Here is a 25,241-nt window from a genome sequence, read left to right as displayed (position 1 = left end):
GCAAGTCAAAGGAACTGTAAAATGTTATTATCATCTTGGATGCCAAAATGCGTGTTCTTTTAATAATGTTTATTTCCTTTGTACTCGGGGTACCTCATAACATGCCCAACATTCTGCATTTCAGCTTAACTTCAGATACAACTGGAAAAGAATTGATTAAAAGCTCTATTATGATGATTTTGTTTACCTGGCCAATTATAAGCTAACTATAGAAAACTGTTATTTGTTTTTGCTTTTTTTTTTTTTTTTTTTTTTTTTTAACAGACTTGAAAATTGTTATTATGATAGACAACCCAGGCAGGAGTCATGGTAAAACCAGATAAAACGTGGAATATGTCTTTGGGGTTCTAGGTCTAAGATGGAGAAGTTGTAGTCTCACTGTGTCAGCCTTCGCTGTAGTGGTAGTCTTCACTACTTTAAGGCCTAGAAAAGTGCTGTCAAGGGTAAGATTCCTCAGAATATTCAATTTCTTATTCATATTATATGATGAAAGCATGCTATTGTATTTCCTGGTTTACTGTTTTAATAGCTAATGCTTTATTGTAAAGAGGGCTAAAATAACTTGTTGAATTTCATCATTATCAATATAAAATGAATGCTACCTTTGCAGCTCCTGCTCAAAGTTTCTGTTGGAATTTCCAGGTTTCCGAATCCAGTTTTAGGCAGAGTTCTTGCAATCAAATGGATTTATCTTTAAAGTACCAGAACTTGTTGTCTGCAACTGATGATGAACTACCATTCATAGCAGTAGTGTAGATGGCTCAGGAGGTGAGTGTTACAGGTCAGTGTGCAGTGTGGGTTATTGTGAGTAATAAAGCAGTGCCAATGGCTGGGCAAGAAGAACAGGAAATTTTACATTAGTTTAATATTTGTTGGTAATTACTGAATTTGGCTGCAAGTGGGGCATTTGAGGAAGTGTATTTCCAGCCTTCTGGCAACAGTCATGTAGATTTGGTTAACTGGAACTGGATTTGGAACTGTATGGAATCCTAGCTCACAGTGATGACCAATTAAAATCATTGATGAAGAGGGCTTATTTCATTACATTGGCATTGAGTGAATGCTGCATTTCCTAGGTGATTTACTGAGTCTGGATATTTTCCTTTGACTACTCACAGATGACATTAGGATGTGCTCAGAATAATTTTTTTTTTTTCCTCAAACCAAGCTGTAGAAGGTAGGGGGCAATTAGAATAATACAAGCCTATTTTTTTTTTTTTTTTTAGCTTGTCTGGGCGTCACTGAAACCTCCCTCAAAACCATTCTTCTACATTCTGGTCTCAGTGGTCCTTTTCAGCACTTCAGATGAAGTCTTTGAACAAAGCTGGTGACCAGACACTGGTGTTACTGATGGAGGCCAATGCTCTCGTTTCAGTGTCCATGATATTATGCTTATAGATTTTTCCTCTATTGGACTGATATCCCTTTTTCATCTCCTGCAGTTTAAGACGCTCCTTATCTATGCTATTTCCTACACTTCAATTTTTTCACCTAACAGGCTGTAACCATGTAGCTATGCATCTCGTCATCATAAAGAGGATGTTTTGTTCTCCACGGTTGTTGAGTGGCATTGGCCTCTCTTCGTTTCTTAGCTAGCAAAAACATGTTTTCTTCATTCATTTTATTACAGAGGAGATTACCATGCTGTGCTGTAAACCTTGTCCTTGTCATGAAATTCTGCAAGGGAGTAGTCTCTCTCTCTCAGGACATCAATACATCTTCTCTGTGCTGAAAGTTCATCAGAGATTGGGTAGAGATGTAAAAGTGTGTGTTACAGAGATGAGTCTGCTTTGCAGACTTGCAGTTCTGCCCAACTCCGTCCTCGTCTTTTGCTTCTGATTCTTTGAGTCTAACAGACCAGGGAAAATGACATATTAAGATTTTAAAGTTCAGTAGGTTCTTGTTGTTTAGTTGTGTTGGTTTGGTTTTTTTTCTGAAATGTTGTAATTTTAATCTGGCAAATTGGCAAATCTTTCAAAGATTTGAAAGATTTCAAAGCTTCCTACAAATCTTTTAAAATGTGATGATACTGTTTGATTTCTTTGGGGAATGCTGTTGGTGTCTAAATGGGGAAAAAAAAGCTAACTGCTAGACTGAATGAAGCGTGCATTCAGCAGAGCTGAAAATGAGATCAGTTGTGCTTGAGCTAAGTCTACTATATTTAGATCACAAATTAATTGCTTATATTTAGCAAAATGCAAAGTCAGCTTACAGTGTGCATCCCAATGTCTTAAGGGACAGAAGAGAGGACATATTGCTAGAACCAGCAGGTGTGTGTGTTAAGAATCTAGTGCACATTTCTTAATGGCAGATATCTACCAACTTAATAAGACTTCTGTTATTTAACGTTTGCTTTTTCTCTTCAGCATAGGTAATGAGAGTGTGAGGGTCTGTCTTTCCTTAGCATTCATTTTACAGTTCCTTGAGCAGCATTTGCAATGATTTGATAGACCCTGATAGTCATTTTTGTCTGATAACTCAACTAAAAAGATGTTATAAAAAAAATAATAATAATTTCAAATCATAAATCTTCATAGTGATGTTTTAAATGAAAATCTGGGGAACAAGGGATCTTTCTAAAAAAATTTGAGAGCTTCGGAGTAATGAAATATTTAGTTCGTTTTTATATTTTATTTACTTGGTTTCTAAATTCTCTTTTTTCAGTTTTGCCAGTGTAATAACAGGTTTTTTTATACAAGGAGAGAAACTGCTGGGATTGAAGGCATGGCACCCTGGTGAAAGCACAAATAAAATCCTTTGGAGAGGAAAAATTGAAATATTTTAGTCTATACTATGGGATTTGATGCCTTATGATGTCTGAATCTTCACACTGAAGAAGAAATAAAAATATATATTTTTATTAGCTATTCATGCTGTTCTGAGAAGCAATAAAATTGGACGTTGGACAGATCTATCAGACTGGCTGAAGCCAAGAGAAAGTTGCTGGTCACCTCTGAAGAGCCTGTCAAGGTGCAGATGTTTATGGAAGGATTAGCAGCATTTCAGCAATAACTACTGAGGAAGCAAATGCTTAACGTATCCAAGATGGGAATTTACTACATTTCTACAGCACTATTCAATGGCATCTTGCATTTCATGACATGGCTGTAAAAAGTACAGCATGGCCCCATCACTGCTGCACGAAAGGGCAGATGTGGATTCTTGGCAGAGCACGCTGACTTCAGCTGTGTTCCATGCTGCTCTTCTGTCTGGATTGACCACCTGGTGGAAGGGAATTTAAAGTACATTGCTCACTTGTATGTCCTCCAAGAATACGTATAAAGGAGAGATTTATTCAGAGGTGCTCAAATACTGGCAAGATGATAACAATTTTCTTTATTCTGTGTACTGCAGTTCCCTACAATTGTCAAACAGGCACAAAAAGCAGTTCAAGGACTTAAAAGGTTGTTAACAAATGAGTTTTTGGTACTTGTCTTAAATGACATGGATCTCGGTGTCTTAAAGAAAAAAATCAACCCTATTACTTCCCTCCAATAAAAGGAAGAATGTAAGGAACATGCTCATTCTGTACCATTCTTCTGCTAATTAGTGGTTTGAAAGAGCTGTGCTTAAGAAGCTCCCCACTGAGCTTACTGAATTTTATGTAACAGCCTTATTATGTGGTATTAGCATTAAATGCTCATTTTCTCTCATGCCCCCATATTGATAGATGAAAACCTGCTGTTTGGGCTCCTGCATTGGCTCAGTTTTATCTTCCCTTAGCACAAGGTACAAGCTTTTTTTTTTTTTTTTTTTTTTTTTTTAAATGACCTCAAAGTAAGGAAAATCTGTTCTGCTTGGAAAAGTGCTTTGCTCTATTTTGGGATGTATTTTGTGACTTTAGTAACAGTTAACTGAAACTACCATGTAGTGTTTTAGCTACTTATGGGACCCTTCAAAAAGCAAAATCAATGATGTCATTTCTCCCATCTTCCCTGCTGTTTTGGAGGAGGCATGAGGCAGGGGGATGGGGTGGAATTATGAGAGTGGTTTCCAAGATGGTTTTGTTAGGGTTAGAGCTTGGAGATACTTGAGAGTTTCTTGGCTTTGAAAAATGAGCCTATTGCTTTGTCTGCAACTTTTCACATGCTTTATATTTCCCAGATATTTACATAGCTTTTGATGTTTATATGTATGGGGGTTGGCTGTTTTAAATATTTAAATTAATATGAAGTAGATAGCTATCTTTAGCTGTGACTTGCTAATTGAATTGTATGACTAGAATATTTAGCTTGAGATAATGTAAATAGTGCAAGACTTGTATGGCAATACAGTAGAAAGGCTGAAATGGCTGAAACATGCCTTTGTTTCCATCCTTCAGATTCTTGTGGTATTTTCAATGTGAACAGTTTGGTTTAACAAAAGCTATAAACCATATTTGATAAATCTACTGCAAGAAGCTAGAATTAATAACCTTTTGTATTTTGTGCTGTTGCTATATTTTTTTCTATAAACAGTCAATACAGAAACGCTGCCTATAAAGAAGAACCTGAAGATAGTTTGTGTTATTCTGGGCCCTTGTTTTGTTTTGGCAATAGGAAGGAGGGGTGAACATTTCACTGCTGACCTAACACATTTATTCCCAAAGATAACTAGAGATTCTCCACTTACATCCAGGAATTCCACCCTATGTTGCTTAGGTGGGCCATGAGATTTCATGGGGAAGAAAGAATGCTTTCATCCAGCCCTCAGCTATTCTTGAATAGTTAATATTATACAGAATGTACCCTAATATCTTTCTCATTCTAGAAGTGCAGGTTCATAGCCACATCCTGCATAAGTTCACATCTTTCTCTTCACATACCTTTGTGGCATACTATACCTTGTCAACCTCCATCAGCAGGTGGAAGTTATTACCTAAAGCCTATGCTTCACACTGCTAATTCATAGCCATCTCCTTCAAGTCTTTACAGCCTTTCCAGTTACATCTGCAGCTGAGTGTATAATCTAAGTAAGATCTTGACTCCTATGAGTTTGTAAAACAATTCTAATTTCACTTCTAATCGCTTGAGAGATTTGAATCTGTTTTAGAAAAAGTCTTCTGAATTATTTTCTCACTGTGTCCCATGCAGCATCTGTGTTGCTGTAAACTGGTGGTGTTTGCCCTCTGTGTCTGTTGCAGTCAACAGTGCACCCTAGGTAAAAGGGTTGGGTCTGCTCTTGTAGACTGCTTTGAAGAGTACTTCTATATTCAAAAGTTTCATTGAATGTGTTCAAACTTTTGGTGCATGAATAAACTCATGATATGGACCTAATCACATACTTTTTTTTTTTTCCAATAGTCCATTTTTTTGAGGAAAGAAGTCTACTTTGGTGATGTAGTTATGAGGTTTGAAAGGAACCAGATATGGTATTCTGATCCTGAAATAAATATGCGCTGCTGGTGTATGGGGAGAAAATACTCTCTAGGGAACTCATTCTATCAGTGAGATTCTTGTTAGACCTTACCAATTACTTTGTAAACTGAATGACACTTTGTCATATCAATATAGCATAATTTGTCTTTTTTTATGATTTTTTTCTCCCATCAGCTGGGGTAGCCAACCTGCATCTTATAGCTGAGGTACTGGAATTGATTTGCCTTTGTCATTTTATTTTACAAATGACATTTCAATTTGAACTTTCAATTTCATTCAACAGTGGAAAGAGCAGGATCTCAGTGGTTAAAACTTGTCAGTCTGCAAATGAAATTGAGTTCCATTACTGTATTATCTACACCTATGAAAGGGAGAATAATTCACTGCAGTTCTTTCATACATTGCTGTTACTGTTAATATAGTCTATAAATAGTCTCCATCTGGCCTCAGATATTTTCAGCGTTGTCTTGCAATCTGTAAGTCATTTTTCCAGGTGATGTCTATTTTAAATTATATGTAATTTTCACAATTACATCAATGGCATAGGTACTTCTGTAGATGAATATTTTAAGAGTAAATGGGCCATAGTCACATTTTTTTAGTTCCATTTTCCAGTGGCATATGTATTCACATTTGAACACTGAAAAATATCCCCTAAGACTGACAGAGGCTTAGACATGGTAGAATATGTAAATCTACAAAGTTAAACTATGAAATTTTTAGGACACCAACCTAACAGAATAGGCTGAAAACTTAGGGAGAAATGAGTGCATAGCTGCAGAGGGATTTTTCTTCAGCTGTGACTATTAAGTTTTCCTTTAGACAGAAATTCCTTAGGCTCAGAATGAACACAGTGCTCCCCAGCCTCCTTCACTATTGAATTTCAGAGTCGAGGAAAGCTAACCTTCTCATTTCCCCCTTCTGGGGCTTTCTAAAAATTATTATTTTCTGATGTTTGCCCCAGTTAAAGTGAATTTTTTCACATTTAAAAATCATGCAGTGCTTCCAGTGTGAAAACCCTGATGCTTTATCTTTGAAGCTTTCCATACTTCACATAATCTACTGTAATTTAGACTGTCAAACTGGACATCCCAAGAGACCATTTCTCTCTAAAACTGTTTAACTCCTTCTGTTCATCCTGTTTGTGTTCAGAACCAATTAAGATAAGTTCCTGAGACCATTGGCAGAAATGTTCAGGTCTTAAAGTGAAGGCTAAGCCTCTCTGGATCTCCTGGCAAGTAACATAGAGGGAACATGTCTGTCTCAGGCACAGGAACAGAGGTTTTCAGAGACATTCCAATTCTCCTGTGCATCCTCAGGTGCTGACCTGGTTTGAAGTCTAGGCTCTCTGCTCCTTGCTTGGAGAGTGATTTGACATTGAAATATGAAAATCTGCTTCTCAACAACTCGGAGTATTTATAGTGACCAAAAGTATACATATTCTGAAACTAAACTAAAGCTCGAGATGTTAAATTGCTTAATTTTTCCTTCTTCTGACTTATAAATAGTTCTACAATATAATTCAGAGAAAGGGAAGGTAGAAATGAATGAAGTAAGAGCAGTCAGAGCAGCAACTGTAAAGACAGAGTAGGAAAGGATTGTCTTTTCCAGATTATCCTAAATGCTGAATATGCGCTGTATTGCTGATGCAGGATTTTCAAAATCCTTCAAAATTATTCTGAGAAGTTTGAACTCCTATCGGTATCCTTCTGAGGGGGGGAAAGCTGTCAATGAAATTTGAGCTACCAATACAAAATAATGATGTATTTGAACCTGAAAGTCAAATTAAATTAATGTCACTACTGTAAGACAAATATGATAATCTTTTTTGTGGCTTGTTTTTTCAATTGAGGAATAGAGGCAGTTGTTGCTTAATTACCTTTGATTTGAATGTGTAATTAACTTTGCAAGGTTAGTATATTATTTTTCACTAAGTATCTGGATATTTGGTCATTTAAAACCCGTCTCATAATATGTTCACATAATGCCCCTTTACTCTCATTTTTCCCTCCTCACAATCAGTTCTCTCTGCTGTCCAAAATATTCTAGAGTATTCTTCAAAGAAGAAAGACACCTGTGTATGTGCAGACATTGAGATTATGCTAATAACTTACAAATTTAAGATAGTGCAAAACTGTTCAGCTGTTAGAAACAAAGCTTCCAGTTCAGCATTCCAGCCCATGTTCAGGAGACCCGTTTTGCCTTGTTTATGCTGTTTTATAGCAGTCTTTTAGCAATAGTGATGGAGTTACATAAGGTAAATAATAGGAGTACTAATAATAAATAAAAACCATACGATCACAAAAATGTTGAGGTTGGAAGGGAGGACTTTGGAGACATTCAAGGTCAGGCTCCATGGGGCTCTGAGTAACCTGATCTTGCTTAGGTCTCCCTGTTCAACACAGGGGTGGTGACCTAGATGACCTTTAAGGGTTTCTTCCAACTCAAAGGATTCTATAATTCACCCCCTTTTCAGAGCAGCACCAATAAGGTTACGCAGGATCATGTCAAATTGAGGTTAGAGTAATTACACCTCTCTGGGAAATCTGTAAGAGTGTTAAATCACCCTCACATAAATTTTTCTTATATATGTTTATCCTGTTTTTCAGTGTGTTCCCCTTGCCTTCTGGAATACTGCGTACTACTGAGAAGAATAGAGTTCTGTTGTTTTTACTCTGCAACTTACTCCAACAGGTATTTGTATGCATTACTGAAATCCCCTTTGAGCCTCCTCTTCTCCAATTCCAGCTCTGTTGGCCTTTCCTCATAGGAAAAGTGATTCTGGCCCGTAATCACCTTTGTGGCCTTTTGCTGGACTCTCCACAATATGTCCATATTTCTCTTGTACTGGGAGTCCCACACCTGGACACAGTGTTTGTATCATTCTGTCTAATTTTTTGCCTCTTCTGAGAAATATGTTAAAAGTTGAAGACAGCAGTAATAGGTAACACAGAGGGAATAAAGGGTTTTATTCCTGTTTAAAAACAGAACATAAATGCTATTTTTTTGAGCTACAGTCAGGAGGACTATGCACTGGTTGGCTCCTGAGCAATGTACCATTTTGTTCTCCTGCTTCCAGGCTCACTGGTGTAGTTGGGTGGTGAGCTAATCAGCTGCATCCAGCCTGTATCTTTGAGGAGTTGTAAGGAATGCATGCATCGAAGTTTTTGTGATGTGATGTATTGCTTTTTTTGTTGGTTTTTTTCCCCACGCTGTCAGTTATTGTGATAGCAAAACATTTTTTTTTTTAACTTTCAAGCATGTTCTCATGTGGTTTTTGTTTCTTCTGGATTTGGTACTTGCCTACAATGCAAGAAATACCATGTGGCTTTTGCATTCATACCACAGTTTCTTTACTATAAGAGGGGTGAGGTGCTGGAACAGGCTGTCCAGAGAGGTTGTGGATGCCCAAACCCTAGAGGTGCTCAAGGACAGATTGAGTGGGGCCCTGGACAGCCTAATCTAGTATTAATGGACCCTGCCTGTGGCAGGGGCCTTGGAGATTCATGATCCTTGAGGTCCCTTCCAACCCAGGCCATTCCATGATTTTGAGTTCCAGTCATCTCAGTCCTGGCACGATATGAAGTTATCTGAACAAAGAAAACCTCTGTATTCTGAAATCAGTTTAGTACAGCTCCTGCAGATCCAACCACACTCTGTGCATCACTGTGAGATTCACAAACAGAAGTCTGTCTGAAACATAACAGGACTACTGCAATTGTCACAACCTTTTCCCTATCCACACCAACTGAATGAACTTTGATAAATCTATGTAGAATGATGTATCCTTTAAGAACTTAGAAAACAAGATGTATTTTCAACCTATTTGGTTGGGGTAGAGTGGAGGTGTGAAACCCTTTGCACAGGGTTGGTATTTTTATTGGTGATGGTTCACACAACTTGATGGCCTCACTCGTGCTGCTTGGTGAAATATCATAGTACAGACTGATAGCATTCCACATTCACTTATGCCCTGACTGGAAATCTGAAAAAGCTGCATGCAACATGGGATGTAAAACATGTCCTGCATTATTTGTTGTTAAGACTGTGCAGATCTCCAGTTGGTTCATGTTACAGTGAAGGATTATATTTTTTTTTCCTCATCTTCTGTTTTGTGGTCTAGATAGCACAGCAGCTGCAATCTTATGGTGCTTGTCCCATTATCACTAATTTTTGTGGACAAATGTGTTAATTCAAATGTAATAGTGTGTGATTACAAATAAGACAGCATCTTTCCAATACTTGCTCTTGATCTTGTGAAATCTAGTGACAAACATGCATAAGCAGTTCTGTTTTGTATTCAGATATGCCTCACTACCAGTGCTGTGGGGTCAGGGCAGTGATCCCTCTGCTCTTATGGTATTTTATAACTGCAAAACTTGACTTCTGCTGAATCCTTTGTAACAGCAAAGTTGAACTTGTTCTGCTCTTTCAGTTATTATAGGAGTGATGCTTTCCCCCATACCTTCTACCTTCTTTGCCCCCTGCTCGTTGATTTTGGTTCTCTTGCCCCATTGTTCAGACTCATGTATTTTTCCATAGGCCTAACTCCAGTGTCACAACTCCTTCCAGTTTCCTGTTAGCTCTTGACCATGGGCCTCACATATGTAAAATAGATTGCCTCTTCCTTTTTGGAAAAAAATAATGGCATGTTTCTTTCTTTACCAATAACAACAACAAAAACTAAACAAACCAAAAACAAAAAAAGGCAGAAAAACCTCCTGTTCTCAGATGAGACTACTTCTCTCTGTTGCTGTTTCCATTCATTGCTCACCCACCACAAAGATACTGCTTCTATTACTTTTTCTTTCCCCCCTTTTCCTGTGCAGGATACCACACACACAGGAAGGAAGGAGAGGGAAGAGAAGTAATACTAATGAATTTCTCTGTAATGCTGTCACCTCCTTTCCAGCATGTTTGTCTGAGTGGGACAACTGCTTTAGAGAATTGATCCAAAAAAAGTTCAAAGAGTTACGTACACACAGATCTGAATTAACAAAGCGTCTTATCATGTCTCAGCTTAAACCTGGAATAAGTTGCAATGAAGTTACAGGAACTGTCCATATGTATGAAGTTTGGATAAAGTTCACTCATTGAATGTGGGGTCCAAGTTCTCTTCCCTACTGTATAATACTTTTTAAAGTAAAACAATACTCTTTTTAAATTACAAAATGAAAGAACCGAAAATGGAAATTTAGCAGAAACAATGGGTACTTTATATCTTCCCCACACTTCTCCATTTTAGATTTGGCAGGATCCTTCAGGAATGGAAAACATACCTGAACATTAACCAGAGTGCATGAAGTAATTTCTCAAACGTTTTTGCTGTTAGTAATCTTTGAGCCAAACTGGTAAATGTCCTTAAGCTCATGCACGTGTACAGTGTTCGTGTCCACCTTCCCAATGTTTATCTTTAAGTATTTTTAATAAGCCAACAATGTAGACAGGATGCTGCAAGGGAAGAAAAAGGAAGAAAAAAAAAAAAAAGAAAAAACCAAACATCCAAAAACCAATGGTATGTATAAATGACTTGGATAACCATGCGTTTGCAAAGATTATTCTTTCTTATATGCCTTTGCTCATGTGAAACTGAAGAACTTCAAAAATGTGGCCTTGAAGGATATTTTTAAAGCAGCTATTCAACTTGCACCAGTTGTGTGTGCATAATTATATACATACATGGCCCGATGGTTATCTGACGCAGCTTTTTTTGCCAAGGAACACATTTCATTATTCATAGTGCACCCAACTCTACTATGCCTACTTGTTGGAAGTAATGTTGCTATGGTGCTTGAGAGCCCATGGGTGATAAATCCGATGCGTTATTCTGTGCAGAGCTAGAGGCAAGGTGATCTTTCCTACTTACATCAGCTGATTTGTTTCTCACTGAGAAGAGAGACTGAGGAGAGACAGGCTAATTCTGACTTAGAACATATGCCAGGACTGATTTTGAGGTAAGCTGGGCAAGCTAATTTAGCTGGCATCCATAGTGTGCATTTGTACGTAAGTGCTCAACAAATACCGTCATCTGTACAAACCATAGAGTGAAAACTGAGGTGGTTTTACATCTTTTCATCAAGATACAAGAAAACAAGGCACTACTAAGTATCTTTTTCTCTTGAGGATAGCCAATTAAAAGCATAAGGATTTTTTTCCTTTTAATTTGGGGACTTTTGTATTTATTCACAGTTCTAACAGTTCATATGAGGAAAAAAAGATGTTTATTTGTGTAAAGACTTAACAGAATATGGATTTAATTATTTCTTCTAGGCATTTGAGGATTGGAATAAATCTCAGAAGTAATCTGAAAAGTAATAATACAGCGTGGTCTCATGTTTCCACAACATCAGTTTGGGTTGGGTAGTTTGAAAGCATGGATTGACATCGAACCTCTCAGTGTGTGCACCTTGTCCTCCACACAAAACATTTATTTCACATTTAGAGCTTTTCTTGTGCTTTTATTCCTAGCCCTCTGCAGCATGGAATTGGTGAGATCATGGCCAGGGCTAAAATTTTAACTTCCGCTATGAAAATGTTAATGCATTCTGGACGGAAGCTAGAGAATATTTGGTAGACTGACTTTTTAAGGTAACGTCATGAATAGCAATGCTTGCTCAAAATTATTGTAAAATTCACAAGAGTAAGCTGAAAAAGGGATGACAGTAGGTGAGCAGAAGGGGAAGGATTACTCTAATTTCCTCTGATTGCCAGCAAAGAATAAAGCCCAAGTTGCTGAGGAGCTATATGCTGCTGCTGTCACTGACTGGAGAAGTCTATAGGACCTGGTTCTGTTAATATCTTTATCAACAATGGCACAAAGGCAACACTATGCAGTAAATACAAAATTGTATCATGTATAAAGCATTTTAACTTCTCTGATCTTCTCAATGAAACCTAGCATTTTTCATGTTTTCATTTTTTAAAAAGTTTTTCAATACCACTGCTCAGAACCTGATTCACAGCTGATTTCCAGAGGCAGGCAAAACAGACGTCAAGCACCAATATCGGTTCGTACTGAACCCATTGCTGTGGGCTGCTGCTGATAACCAGGTATTAGATCCAATTAGTCACTGAGAACTGTTCTAATCCTATTCCATTTCTTTCTGTAATACTTCTTTGAATTGAACTGGGGAGGTGAGGAGGGGAGCAGGAGGGGCTTCAGGCACAGCTGGAGCAGAGATCCTCCAGTAGCACTGGGCAGGAGGCTGCACTGGAGCAGGGCTTTACTTCACCCCTGGGAAGGCCCAGCTGGAGCAGGACATGGTATGAAGAGGCGGGGTGGCAGAAAGGGGCTGTCAGGGACTGACACAATTTCCCAGCTCCCTGTGCTGCTTGGGGTCAGAAGGTGAAATGGCTGAGGATGAAAAGGTGAGGTTAGCATAGAAGAAGGTGTTTTGGATTTTTTCTTTATTTCCCACCTCCTATTTTTAGTTGGCAGTAAATCAACCAGTTTTCCCAAGTCAAGTCTTTTTTGCCCTTACTTAAACTGTTCTGAGCTGATCCTGTCTCTATTTGAATCCATGAGCTTTTCCACCCTATTTTTTCTTCTTCCTGCTGAGGAGAAGCAGTGAAAATGACTGGCTGGGGATGGCATCCAGTTAAGGTCAACCTATTCCATCTGCTTGGATGCCCAATAAATTTTTTTTGTCTTTACTACAGTCCACAAAGGTTTTTCACAAACATCAGCTGCTGATAATGCTTTAAATTCACAGTGATGACAATACAGAGACTAAGAGATATTGTGAATATTGTGAATCCATACCTTACTCTTAGTAACAAAAGCCTTTAGTCGTATTTTAATCTCAGTTACAAGAACTTGCAGGAAAATGCTATATATGTAAAATGTTTGTGGTGTAGATCTTCATGTCTGTCAGTATGTGAGATATTGTGTTGGATGAAACACAGAAGGTGTTTGTTTTTCCATTTGTGATAAAATTTTTAAAGATTAAGTTTGATGTGTTCATCAGGCTTCCATTGTCATGGGTGAGCATACGGATAGATAAAAGGTCTCAGTGCCCATTTCTACTGTACAAAAATGATGAAGAATAAAGTGAAGTGAAGTGAAGTAAAGGCTTTACTCTTTGGAGTAATTGAGTCAAGAGGAAAAGCAGTGAGGATGGAGGCTTCGCAGCCTCGATGGGCAATCTGCTCTACTCCTTAAAGTTTATTCCAAATGCCTTGAGGTTCTCTTGTTTCAGGTGTCTGCCCATTGCCTCTCATCTGGCTGCCCCTGCAGCAAGGGCACGCTGCTGGCTTGTGCTCAGCTTGTCTTTGCCAACACCCCCAGCTCTCTTCCTGCAGAGCTGCTCCCAGCCAGGCAGGCACCAGCCTGAATCCTTGCTTACTGCCCAGGGGCAGCACTTGGCAATTGTCCTTGCCTTAATATGGAGAAATCAATAGTCTCCTACTGCAATTTGCATGCAATTGCTGTATAATTCCTATAGCATTTGCTGATCATGACTGTATGTGTATTAAAATGCCCTATATGAAACTACAGAGAATTTACAGTGTCATTTTAGCTATGCTGTGTTATTTAATTAACATGGGTTAACTTTCAAAATACAGATCTAAAAACTTAACAATTGTAGGTGGAATGCAAGAAATTGAGACAGTGAATGAAACTGAATGCAGAAAAGTGAATCCAGATTTGCAACTGATTGTTCATAAGGTCCAGACAAATGCAAGCAATTAATTAGGATATGCTAAAGGAGGTGGAATTATACTGTTGACCCACAGCTCATTTTTGGTGATGTGTTTTCAGCTGTTTCATTAAAGAGAGTGTTTGTCTTGAGCACAGTATATCAGTATTCATTGGCTGTCTTTCATTGTATCCTCAGGTGTATCAAGCCCTGGGAAAGCAATGAGCAGAGACATTGAAGTTCTGTAGAACAGTCTGTACATGTGAATCTAGATTTGTCTCTTTCAAAACCACTTCTAAGACCTCTTCAGTTGTTAATCAGTCTCCATATCTTATTGAACAGGAAAAAAAGAGGAAGAGGAAATACACACAGTATCTGCTCTTTACAAAGCAGACTGTATTTATTTGTTTAAGTGAGACAGAATCTCAGTGTCTTCAGTCCTTCTTATAGGCAGATTTAAGCAAACCCTCCAGGCAGGGAGCCATGCAGAGCATGCATGTTTAGGCACTGACTCAAAGACAGTGTCAAGACATATTAAGCTGAATGCCTAGATATAATATATATGAGTTTGTTTTTTTTTTAACAATACTAAAAGATCATCTTGTGGCAACTGCGGCTGATGATATGATACAGGAAGAAGACAAAATGAATTCTAAGCCATGAAAGGGCAATGAAAAATGTTTCAAACTATTAAGTTAATTGAGCATCCGGAACTGAGTGCCGTTTGATTCGTTATTCTCAGGCAATTCACAATCTTGCATCACTGCATTTAGTCTGCAGAGAGGCTGATTCAATCCACCTCCTTCCCACAAAAAGTGTTGTTTCTTAGTTACTTCTTTGCGTTGAAAACTTGCTTAAGTGTTTTTAGCAGATAGCACTTTTTAAATATATTACTAGGATGGTGTGACTACATTGATTCCTCCCTTCTTTAAATATGTGTATGCATTGACACATATTAATAAATTGACACAAAATACTTCTTAGTTACAGGATGAATAAATGACTTCTTAATCTTAAGCACTGACGGCAGTTCCACTGTTTTCCTCAACTTTGAGAAAAGCAACAATTATAGGTAAATTTTAACAAATTTCAGGTTGAGGTGAAATAATTTTCCTACTCAGTTCATTGTCACTGATATTCCAGAACAAAGCAGTGCTTTTATCAGCTACATGTACCTCACGTTTGAAAAGCATACTAGGATTTAAAGAGATTAGTCTCAGTAGATGGTGCTGTTGTGTCTCAAACTGAGATGATATGCAAGTATTGCCCTTGCATCAAAGGTTCTTCCTCGGGAATGATTACAGACAATCTTCCAAAAGTATTGTTTAATTAAGAGTGGGCAAAAATGATTTAGTGAGGTGTTAGTTACATAGCTGTAAGACATGTACCAAAAGGAAGGAGGCTGTGGAGTAGGTCATGAGGTTAAGGATGAAAATGACAACATGCAGGATGTATCAACCACACTACTGAGTTAGAAATTAAAACTTCAGGTGTCTACTTAGTAAACACTTCTTATGGCTTTTAATGACCTGTAAAAGGATGTGACTGTGCCTTATTGATATCATGTGATATGGATCTTGAAATTATCTATTTGAATGACAGCTGTAGGTTAAAAGAAAAAGGAAATTGCACATACAGGTTCTGTTCTTAAGTGCATGAAAAGAACACTGTGCTAGACTGGATTATTCAATTTTCACTTCAGTACCTGACATGCAGGAGTCAAAACAGGAGATCTTCTTTTAGATGTGAAAAAAAAAAAGACCTGAAAGCACATGTTTGTAAGCATGAGAGGTTTTTTTTGTTGTTGTTTTTCCTTAGCTTTTCTTAGAAGCATTTCCTCACTTGGATCTCTGAATTTCAGTAGTGCAACAAACTGGTATAGGCTGAGATTCAATCTGGTCGCTTCAGTTATGTTTCCCAAAGCTATTTTCAGCTTTTGCACAGTAGATAGCAATTCCTGGATCCCACTGAGCCAGATGGGCTCTTAAAGCCTGTTTACAACCATGAGAGACTGAGGACAGTAAGAAATATTGGTGTTCTCCATAGAGTGGGAGGTGTGACAGCTCTAAGCTCTGGTAAACTAGGGCAGCATTAACCAACGGCCCAGGTCTGGGCTGGTCTTAACCATGTAAGTAGCCTACAGGATGGATAAACTGAAGGGATTTGCTCTCTTTAAAGCACAGCACCATCTTTAAAACAAAACAAAACAGACTTAATTCAAGCAGCACAATGCTGCCCTGCAACATGCTCCCAGATGGCAGTACAGTCTTCAGGCCAGGACTTCCTTCTGCTTTGTTGTTTTGGTTTTTTTTTTGTAGGCAATCCCTGAAGCAAAAGTTGAGCTGCAGTGATAACTCAGTGCAGGGTGGGCAGAGAGACAGGCTGTCAGAGCCCAGGCCACAGACAAAAAATCATCCATTTTGTCAAAATCCTCCTGGACGTGGGCTTTTCACTGTTGGGAAACATAGCTGAGACAAGCTGTCTGATATACCTAGTTTATTTGTCAAGAACATGTAATAGTTTAAATCACATCTGTCTTGTTACCACTTTTTGCCATTAAAGCCTCTTTTTGCTATGTGCTAGAAAATGTAATTAATCTGTTAATTATTTTTTTTTTAAGGCCAAAGGTTTCATAGAGAAGACTTCCCATAAAACCTTGGGCATAGCTGGTAGCCTCAATATGATGTCATGAGATGATGCTTTGCTCTTATTGTATATCTTTTATTCTTATAAAACCATAAACAAATGTAGAGGTTGTGGTAGGAGAAGTACGTGGATATAGAGTCATGATATTAACTGGAATGCTTTCTTTCTTAAGTAGCATACATTTTCACACAGAAAAACTGCTTTACAACCTGTTATGATGAAGATTAACTTGTTTTATGTTCATTCCCAGTAGACGGCAATTTAATCTGAGAGGAATGCAAGAGCATGGTAAGTGTTTTGACTTGACTTCAGTATTGCTGATGATAAGGGACAGACCCTCTTGAAAAGGAGTCCAAGCAGTCAGCTGTTTACTTAATACTTAAGTCGTTTTCTTGAACTGCCATCTAATTATCTGTATATGCACAAGACCATTCCAGTCTGCTCAAAAGTGATCTTATGAACCTGAATTCCAGCCTCTGAGCTCTATAAAACACTAAATATGTTCAATTAAGTGGCTGCTGAAATGAGACTAGCCACAAACATTGCAAAATCTGTAATTAGATGATCGTATCTGAATCTGAGTGTAGCAAATCTCAAAGCCTGAAAGTAGTCTTTAGGCTACATCCACAATTCTCATAGGGAATCCAATGACATAAAGCACAATTTGCAAGGAAACCAAGTTTGCAGATTCTTGGAGTGACTGGTAAAGCTGGCAAGCCTCATTTTTTCTGATTGTTTTTTGTAAGACTTTATACATCTGCCAAACATATTAAACTGATAATAGGGAGCCACTCCTCTACCTGAAAACAATTTTTCCCTGTGCACAACACAGAGAGAGGGTTTTTTTTCTTGGGTCCTCCCTCTCATTCTGTTTTGGCTTGTCCCTACAGCTTGTGATCACCTTCTTCAACTACAGACAGAGGAAATGATAAGGACAGAAGAAACTCCTCCAACTGAAGTAATTTTCATTTCTGTATGCCAAATATAGCATGACTTGCTTCTTCCTCCATTTAAATATATGGAATTGCAGGGTAGTTCTGCTGAGCCCTTGGCTTTTTTGACATAAACTTGTTGCATCCCATGCCGGAACTTTATATTAATAACCAGCCCCATCAAATGTCAGATGAAGGCAATCCCACCCACAGCAGTTACTCTGCCTGGAGGCTGTGAACTTGAAGAGGCAGTCAGGAGGAAGCAAATGTCTGCTTACAAGAGGATATGCTGCCATTAGGGGCTTCCAGTTGCACAGTGAGAAAGAGTAGGTTTCTACTGTGTTGTTTGCTCCACTGGGAGCTATCAGCAAGTGATCGTCTGAGCTCTCTTCTCTGGGACATCCCAAAGAAAGCTTCTGGTTTTTAAATCAGATTTAGCTGAACTTTTTCTGAGACAGAAGCCCCCACCATTCTATGAAAGTTCTTGTTTTCTACATAAGAAATAAAATAAGGCTGGATTACCTTATGAATTTCTGCTGAATGAATTGATTAGCCTAGGAAGCCCATGTCATGTTTGCTTATTCATTATGTTCAGCATGTGATGGTTGTGGTGAGAAGATGGTGGTCATTACTTTCATGGATGTCCTCCATGGTCACTGCAGGCAGTACTGGAATTGACAACTGGACCTACTTCTACTTCCCCAGCAGGATTTAGGCACATATGAGTGTTTAAAAGCCTCGGGAGCTCTCACGTGAGGCAACCAACAGCACTGAGGTATTTTAACCTTAATTCCAAAGCATTTCACTGAGGTTGGCACTGTGCCCTCTTTTTATTGTGTGGTGGTGTCACAGAGCATGCGCTTTTGTGTTTGGTATCTCACCATAATGAATGAAATTCTGTAAATGATGGAAGGCAATCCTTACTTGTGCTGCTAGGATGTATTTGTACAAAAATGTACAGTGTATGTCTTTCTTTGCCTGCTTATCCTGTGAGAAGACACAGACTTTGATCTTCCCTTTTCTGTCCTCAAAATACTCTTTTGTTCCTTTATTGGAATTACTGCCCTACAGTTTGGTACTGCACAACTGCTTCTTCCTCCCTCTTTCCCTCTCCTCCTTCTCTCCTTTCCTTCCTTTCTTTCTCTCTTTCTCTCTCTCTTTCTGTCTATCTGTCTGTTTTTCTTCCCAGAGAAGACGGAGGTAAAGGGAGGGAGAAGTGAAGACAAGGTACAGGTGTATCCAAAAGGTGACTATAATTGTCAGGCTGAAAATATTCCATTTTAAATTAGTATCTGAGGCATAATTCATATAGTACCCTCAAAAATCACTGATGCTTTTAAAATGAAATGCTTACTCATATCGGTGCACTTTGGTTTTGCCTTGTTCATTTTTCAAAGCAGGTCTGCTGTGGTATCCATTTGATTACTTTATTTTGACAGCAAAAGGGAGGACTTTTTTGAACATGAAAAAAAACATAAAAGATGTGAGTAACAAAACTAGATGTATCTCTCAAGCAAGCTGAATGTGTTGGGGCAGAGGATAAAATCATCATTTAGCTTCTGTTCCTTTTGTGCTTACCACAGGGAGGCAGATGTTGAGTCTGCTTGCCCATACTGTCCTTATGGCGTCACCTGGCATTTGCAGGTGTGATCTCAGGCCCCGGCAGGTGATCCATTTTGGTGGCTGATCCATGATAAGCCACTGTGCAGGTGAGATGATTTAAATCCTGCATTGAGGTGAAGGTATAATTCAGGCCATATGTCAGGGCTGTGCATGAGGAAGCGGGTGGGTGAGGGAAATAAGCACTGAGTCAGCAGCAGAGATGATTGAAATTTATCCAAAACATATTGCCTAAGATTTTGGTAGCACCTCCAGTATTACTAATGGCGATGCCAGGAGGTTTGGAATTCTGCTGGTTGGCAGCTGCGCTTTCAGGAAAGGACATGGGGAGACCTTCTCATCTGTCATGATCTCATTATTCGGAGTGGAGTCTGACAGCGCCAAGGTTGCATGTGTACTAATCAGCCAGGGAGAAGAGGAAGCAAATGGTAATTCTATTTTGCAGTGGCATGGGGGCAGAATTATGGTCCTGGAGTCTGAGCAGCGTCGCCCCTACCACCACGTCAGGTGCTCAGCATGCAGATGCCATTCCCAAATCCCTTCTGTCCTCTCTCCCACTCACTGACTCACTCTTCATAGACCCTCCGTGCATCACAACCTTCCTTCTCAGAGCTGTCTTTGTCCTCCTCAGCAAGGCTGAGACGGCAGCAGCACTTACCTTTTCTGGGGAGTTCAGATGGTAACTGCATTAAATTCCAACATAGGCACAGTTGTGGTAGCTCATTGCTTCCACTCCTCACCTTCCACTCCCAGAAATGCTCACAGGGAGGAATTATGCCGGCCTCTGAAGTGGGAGCTTAGATGCAAGAACAAGATAACTTTTTTAGAAACAAAATGAATCCCAGAAATCTAGCTCAGGGAGCACTGGGAGTTGGAACCGGGGTTACCAGGATCTCATGACAGGCTCTGCTGCCAACATCTTCACTTGGGTGTCAGCTGGATCCGAAAGCAGGCTGGGTTTGTTTTATATTTCTTTAATCAAGCTTGGAATAAATAATCCAGATATGTATCAACCTCTAAATGTTTTTTTCTCATTCACAGCTTGTGAGTGAGTTGGGTTTCTTGTTTGGATTCAGATACTGTAGTGAGTTAGGCGTGCCATAAGCTGTGTGGACTTTCTAAGATGACTGCTTCAATTCACTTAGCTGGCAATGCACAATGCTTCTGCCAGGTCTTTACTCTTGGTTTCAGGGCAGCTTCTAGCTACATGGTAAGAATAAACCATACCTTCTCAGAAATTAGGCAGAATTGGAGATCTTTTTTTAACAGATGAATGTGGTGTAGGGAAATATAAGTGATGGTGGCAGAGAATTATCTGGGTACCTACAATTACCAAGTGAGAAATAGCTTCTCCTGAGAAATACTGTCCCTCCTGTAGTTTAGAAAAATTGAAGTACTGTAGAAGATGCTGGGGAAGCAGAAAATAGTCCCAATTAATAGTCCAGATTTCCAACCCTTCCTGTAATACAACTTGCTGATTCCCTCTGCAGATTGATTAAAGGTAAAGACAGTATAGTATGGCAGTTCACTTCAAGCCATAGAGATACATAGGTTGCTGTCTGTGGACAGGGAGCTCAACTCTTCTATGCTGTAATAAGAAAAAAGTGTATCTCCTGTAATAATGTAGTAAAGCATAACCTCTTGGGTACTGCAGATAGACATGGTAAGAAGAAAACAGTTATTCTGGTTCACAGTTTCAGAAGCTATGGAGGTGCAGAAAGTATTCTGTTTTGCCATAAATTTACCCACAAAGAGAGAGCTTGCAGTTGTTACATACTGTCTCTCCTTATCTCCTTAATTTTCCCTTCCTCCCTCTCCCTACCTCTCTCCCTCACAGCAGCAATTAATCTAGATATGTTAGTCATTGAGATGGTGTTCTGTTTCTTCCTGTTTATAAGCCAAAAGCACCTAACACTTATCTTTGCTTGCCTTGGGGTTTATAGGATGCCAGAAAAAATAAGAAGCTCAGTAGCTTCTCTCTTTTTCCTTATTCAGTGAACGAAGTGAGAGCTTTTGTCTGTATGCACCCCTGTAATTACATTCTATCACTTCTGTACAGCTGACAGTACTGTCTTCTTAGGAAAACAGGGACTTAGCAAATGGAGCTGAGACAACAGATGTGACATTACTCCCCGCCAGTCCATCTACTTGCCTGACAATTTTGTGTTTGCAGTGCTTTTCTGTCCACGTGAAAAGCCATGGATCTGTTCAGTGTCATCTTCTTTATCAGCCTTTCTCACTTCAACTGCTTACCTTTCATAGCACCAGATAATGTTCTCCTCTCTGTTTCTGCTTCCCAGTCCGCTGCTGCTTGAAGTCATGGGCATCATGCAGCCAAGAGCACTGCTGTATGAGCTATGTGACTGCAGAAAATGTCATTTACACCAGCTTATTCTTAATAAGATAATCTGCAAGTTGCAATATATATATGATGGCTTCTCTGAAAGTAAAGCCTCTTATTGTATTGTGTTGGCCCACAGTGTCAGAGGTGGATGTTGGTGGTATGGCAGTAGAGGTTGAATCTTCTGCCAGTATTTCGTTACATGTTGTTGCTGTGTGACAGATGGCAGCAGAGAGGCAGCCTGGCAGAATGGTGTCTGACATGGGAATGCATATGAAGCAAAGGAGTGCTGTTGAATTCCTCCATGCAGAACGAATGGTACCCACTGGCGTTCACTGACTCTCGATGAATGTTGATGGAGACCAAACATTGAATGTGAGCTCAGTGAGAGGATGGGTGGTGTTTTCAGCAGTAGCGACAGCAACAGTGGGTCACCTTTGATGCAGATTGTTACAAGTACCTCATGCAGGCTCATGCTCATGGCTGATAAAAATGCAGAGATCATAGTGGTGACTATGTCGAAAAAACAGTTTTGCAGCTGAGAATTTGCTCTACCAAATTCTGCTATTGTGTTCTTGTATTTGTTGTAGTTTCCATGGAAATAAATAGGGGGCATTACTTTCGGAGTGACCTATAGAACATTTGTATATGTATGTATTTGCATATACACTTATATATCTTTTACAACAACTCTCTCTATATAGTATGTTATGTTATATATATACAACATATATAAAACATATATATACAACACACGCACACATATGTATATATATATATATAAGATTGTTGGCTGAGAACTATAGTAAAATTAACTCCTGATGTTGTGCTTCCTTGCTTCGCCTAAATACCAGAGGTCAGAGAAACCTGGAGAAGAAGCAGAAGCATTCTGTCTCCATCCCAGGCAATGATAAGGACACAAGTGGGACCAATGGTCAAGCTTAAGATATATTGGGTTTGCATGCCTTACTGAGTTTGAAAGGAGTTTCTGTTCAACAGGGAGCAGAGAGTAGTCATAGAAGTCTGCAGAACTCCAGGCCAAGTAACCCTGTCTGTGCTTGAGGTGAGCTTGTCCACTGGCAATGTGGGAGTTGCTTCCACTGTTGAAGCACAAAAGTTAAATTGGAAAGAGAAATGAAAGGGGGATTTTGTTTGTTTGTTTGTTTATTTATTTATTTAGAACAGTTCAGCAAGCTCTAGCAGAGAGAAAACTTCTTACAGGTTACCTGGGAGCTGAGAAACAAAAACAGCTGCTGAAGAATCACCTTGTAGGAGATTCCTCATGGACTGTGTTTAGTTCTCTGTGTTATCTGCACTATCTAAAGATCTGAAATAAGAAACTCCCATGTAGAACAGCATGGAGATTATCACTGTTGTTTGAACGAGGAGTGTGAACGCGTGAGTGGCAGAGGGAGGAAAGTTCACGGCAGCTAGCTGGATGCTGTCAAATGGCTACTGACAGGAGAAGATGGTGACCAGTTGGATTTAGCAATTCTGTTCAGCAGTAGAAGGAAAAAAAAGTAAACTATCAGGTATTTCCCAACTTTCTCAGTGAAGGGTCAAGATGGTATTCTTTAAAATCTCCTTTACATGTAAATCACATCCTTTTTGCTGTTGGTTGTATTCTGATAGGAGGGGCATACACATAAATTTGCAGTAGTATATGAGAGTTTCAAAACTCTCTCACTGCACTGTGAAAGGGAGAAGCTTGCAATGCGTGTGAAGTCCATAATGAGAGAGGTGTGTGTGCAGGGGCAAGGGAGTGTACTTGAGGAAAGTGCAAAATCTTTCTTGATTGAAGTACGCTTATGGATCGTTTCAATCAGAACCAGTTCTACACCAGTGATTCCCAACATTATTCAGCTCTTCCCATGGCACTGATTGCTACTCCATTCTCTCTCCCATCGTGACGGCAAATCTCTGAATATTGTCGCCGCCTCTGCCTTTCTCCACTGCCGTCAGTTTGAGAAAGTGCCAGTAGAAAGACTTAGATAGCCAGCCAAGCAAAGCACATTAGTTTGGTCTCTCATCTCTAATGTTGGCATTCAAGCAAGAGAGACTATTTTAATTGGGAACTGCTATTGCAGATAAAAGTATTCTTTCCTGGAAAGTTATTGTGTTAAATTTGAGATTAACGCTAAGATTGATTAAATTTAATCTGGACCCAAATCTAACTTTCTGTCATTCAACTATGGATTTCACAAAAGAAAAGAATAAAATATATGGAACAGCCAGAACATGGGATATGTTGATCTCAGCTATCCATTTATAGAGTGTTATAGGATGCCAGTGCGTCTGAAAAGTGAAAGGAGAGAAACGGCTTGGTTTAGAAAGTGATAAGTTAACCAGAGAGTTCCTGGTACACTTAAGTTTTGGATGCTAGAGGTTTCTAAACATCATGGAGTACACAGTTTGTCTGCATTACTTGCAGTATCAAATGCAAACATCTAGGGTTGCTATTCTCCTGCTGTTTTTTTCCCTTCCATTATTTCATCATAGTTGATTAAAACCTACTGACAATATCTCCTCTCCTCACTTTTTTTTTTTTTTATTAATTCATGATGAATTCTGTTTTCTGGCTGACATCAGAACCCTGTCATGGTTCAGAACTCTCCCAGTGTTTGGTTGGCTTGTTGCTTGCTTGCTGAAAAAAAAAAAAAGTGCTTATATAAGGATTTTTGGAAAGTAACAAACTGTGATGTTGTGGGGAGGGGGAGGACATTTGGTTTATTTCTACAGGACTTGAACTTCAAGGTATTTATGTTGTCTGATGTGTTACTCTTATTAGAAGAACAGAATGCAAATTGTTCTGGTCTGTCCTTTCTATCTGTTCTTTTGTTCTACCTCTAACACGTATCGTTTAAATACAGTGTTGTGTACACATGCTGTGGTCAAATGTCTGGTAGATGTGCCAGAGGGTGCAATATCCTTGAGAAAGTTTTCCATTCTATGATTCAAGTATTCCTCTGTAGTCTGCTTTTGTTTCCCCACTTGAATTTCAGGTATATCTCACAGTCACTGCTGCTATATGCAAGTCTTTTGTAATTTTTAGGTTTGAATTTAAGGATCTCCTTTTTATAAAAAAGCTTCTGTATCTGAAAAAGTCTCTCATACTTGTCAGAGTTCAATTCTATAAGCATCCTTTGTAAGGGGTTAGCTCTTACCCCAGATGTTTGAGGATTTGAGTCTTTTGACAAAAAATCTTCCTATGGGAACAAGAACGACCTCCCTATTTTGTGAACACCGTGAAAGAATTAAATAAATAAACAATACAGCTACCGACAAGCCCAGAGACAAATCTAAATCTTGCCTTTGCCTATGATTACATACATTTATGTAAGCTTCTAGTGGTCCCAATGACATGAAAAGTCAAATGGGAAATAATATTGAGTGCAGAGCAAGGGAATTCAGTTATTATTGAGACGGATGCAAAATTCTGAGACATGAAATAATGATTTTCACTTATGTACTGTTCTCAGTCTCAAAGAGAAGGTTTTTCTCTACAAAAAAAAAAAAAAAAAAAAAGTTAAAAGTGCTTATTGGCAATTTCATCTGTTAAAATATGTTCTCTCAACAGTGGTATTTGTATATACTAAAAAAGTGACTGCACATATAATTAACTTACACTAATCATGTGCAGTCTAAGAAAGATTCCAGCAAGCCAACAGAAACTGTGGTTATGACGATCCATGACTTACTGCAATGA

The 25,241-nt window shown here is 38.9% G+C and overlaps 1 protein-coding gene across 6 annotated transcripts in view; it reads left to right on the top strand.

Annotated features, from left to right (window-relative positions):
- The window catches only part of FBXL7 (F-box and leucine rich repeat protein 7), a 310,991-nt gene that overhangs the window by 91,134 nt on the left and 194,616 nt on the right, over positions 1 to 25,241 (top strand). For 5 of the 6 annotated variants that reach the window (XM_052704048.1, XM_052704046.1, XM_052704047.1 and 2 more), the window contains one exon: positions 7,967 to 8,051. In XM_052704048.1, coding sequence (XP_052560008.1) covers positions 7,967 to 8,051 — 85 coding nt within the window. Of the gene's footprint in view, positions 1 to 642; positions 769 to 2,664; positions 3,509 to 7,966; positions 8,052 to 10,602; positions 10,662 to 25,241 lie in introns of all 6 variants that reach the window. The other variant, XM_052704049.1, reaches the window with a different exon arrangement.

Source organism: Tympanuchus pallidicinctus, unplaced genomic scaffold (assembly GCF_026119805.1).
Source record: "Tympanuchus pallidicinctus isolate F22 unplaced genomic scaffold, pur_lepc_1.0 scaffold5, whole genome shotgun sequence".
Lineage (NCBI taxonomy): Eukaryota > Metazoa > Chordata > Aves > Galliformes > Phasianidae > Tympanuchus > Tympanuchus pallidicinctus.
This window is presented reverse-complemented; position numbering and strand designations above follow the sequence as displayed.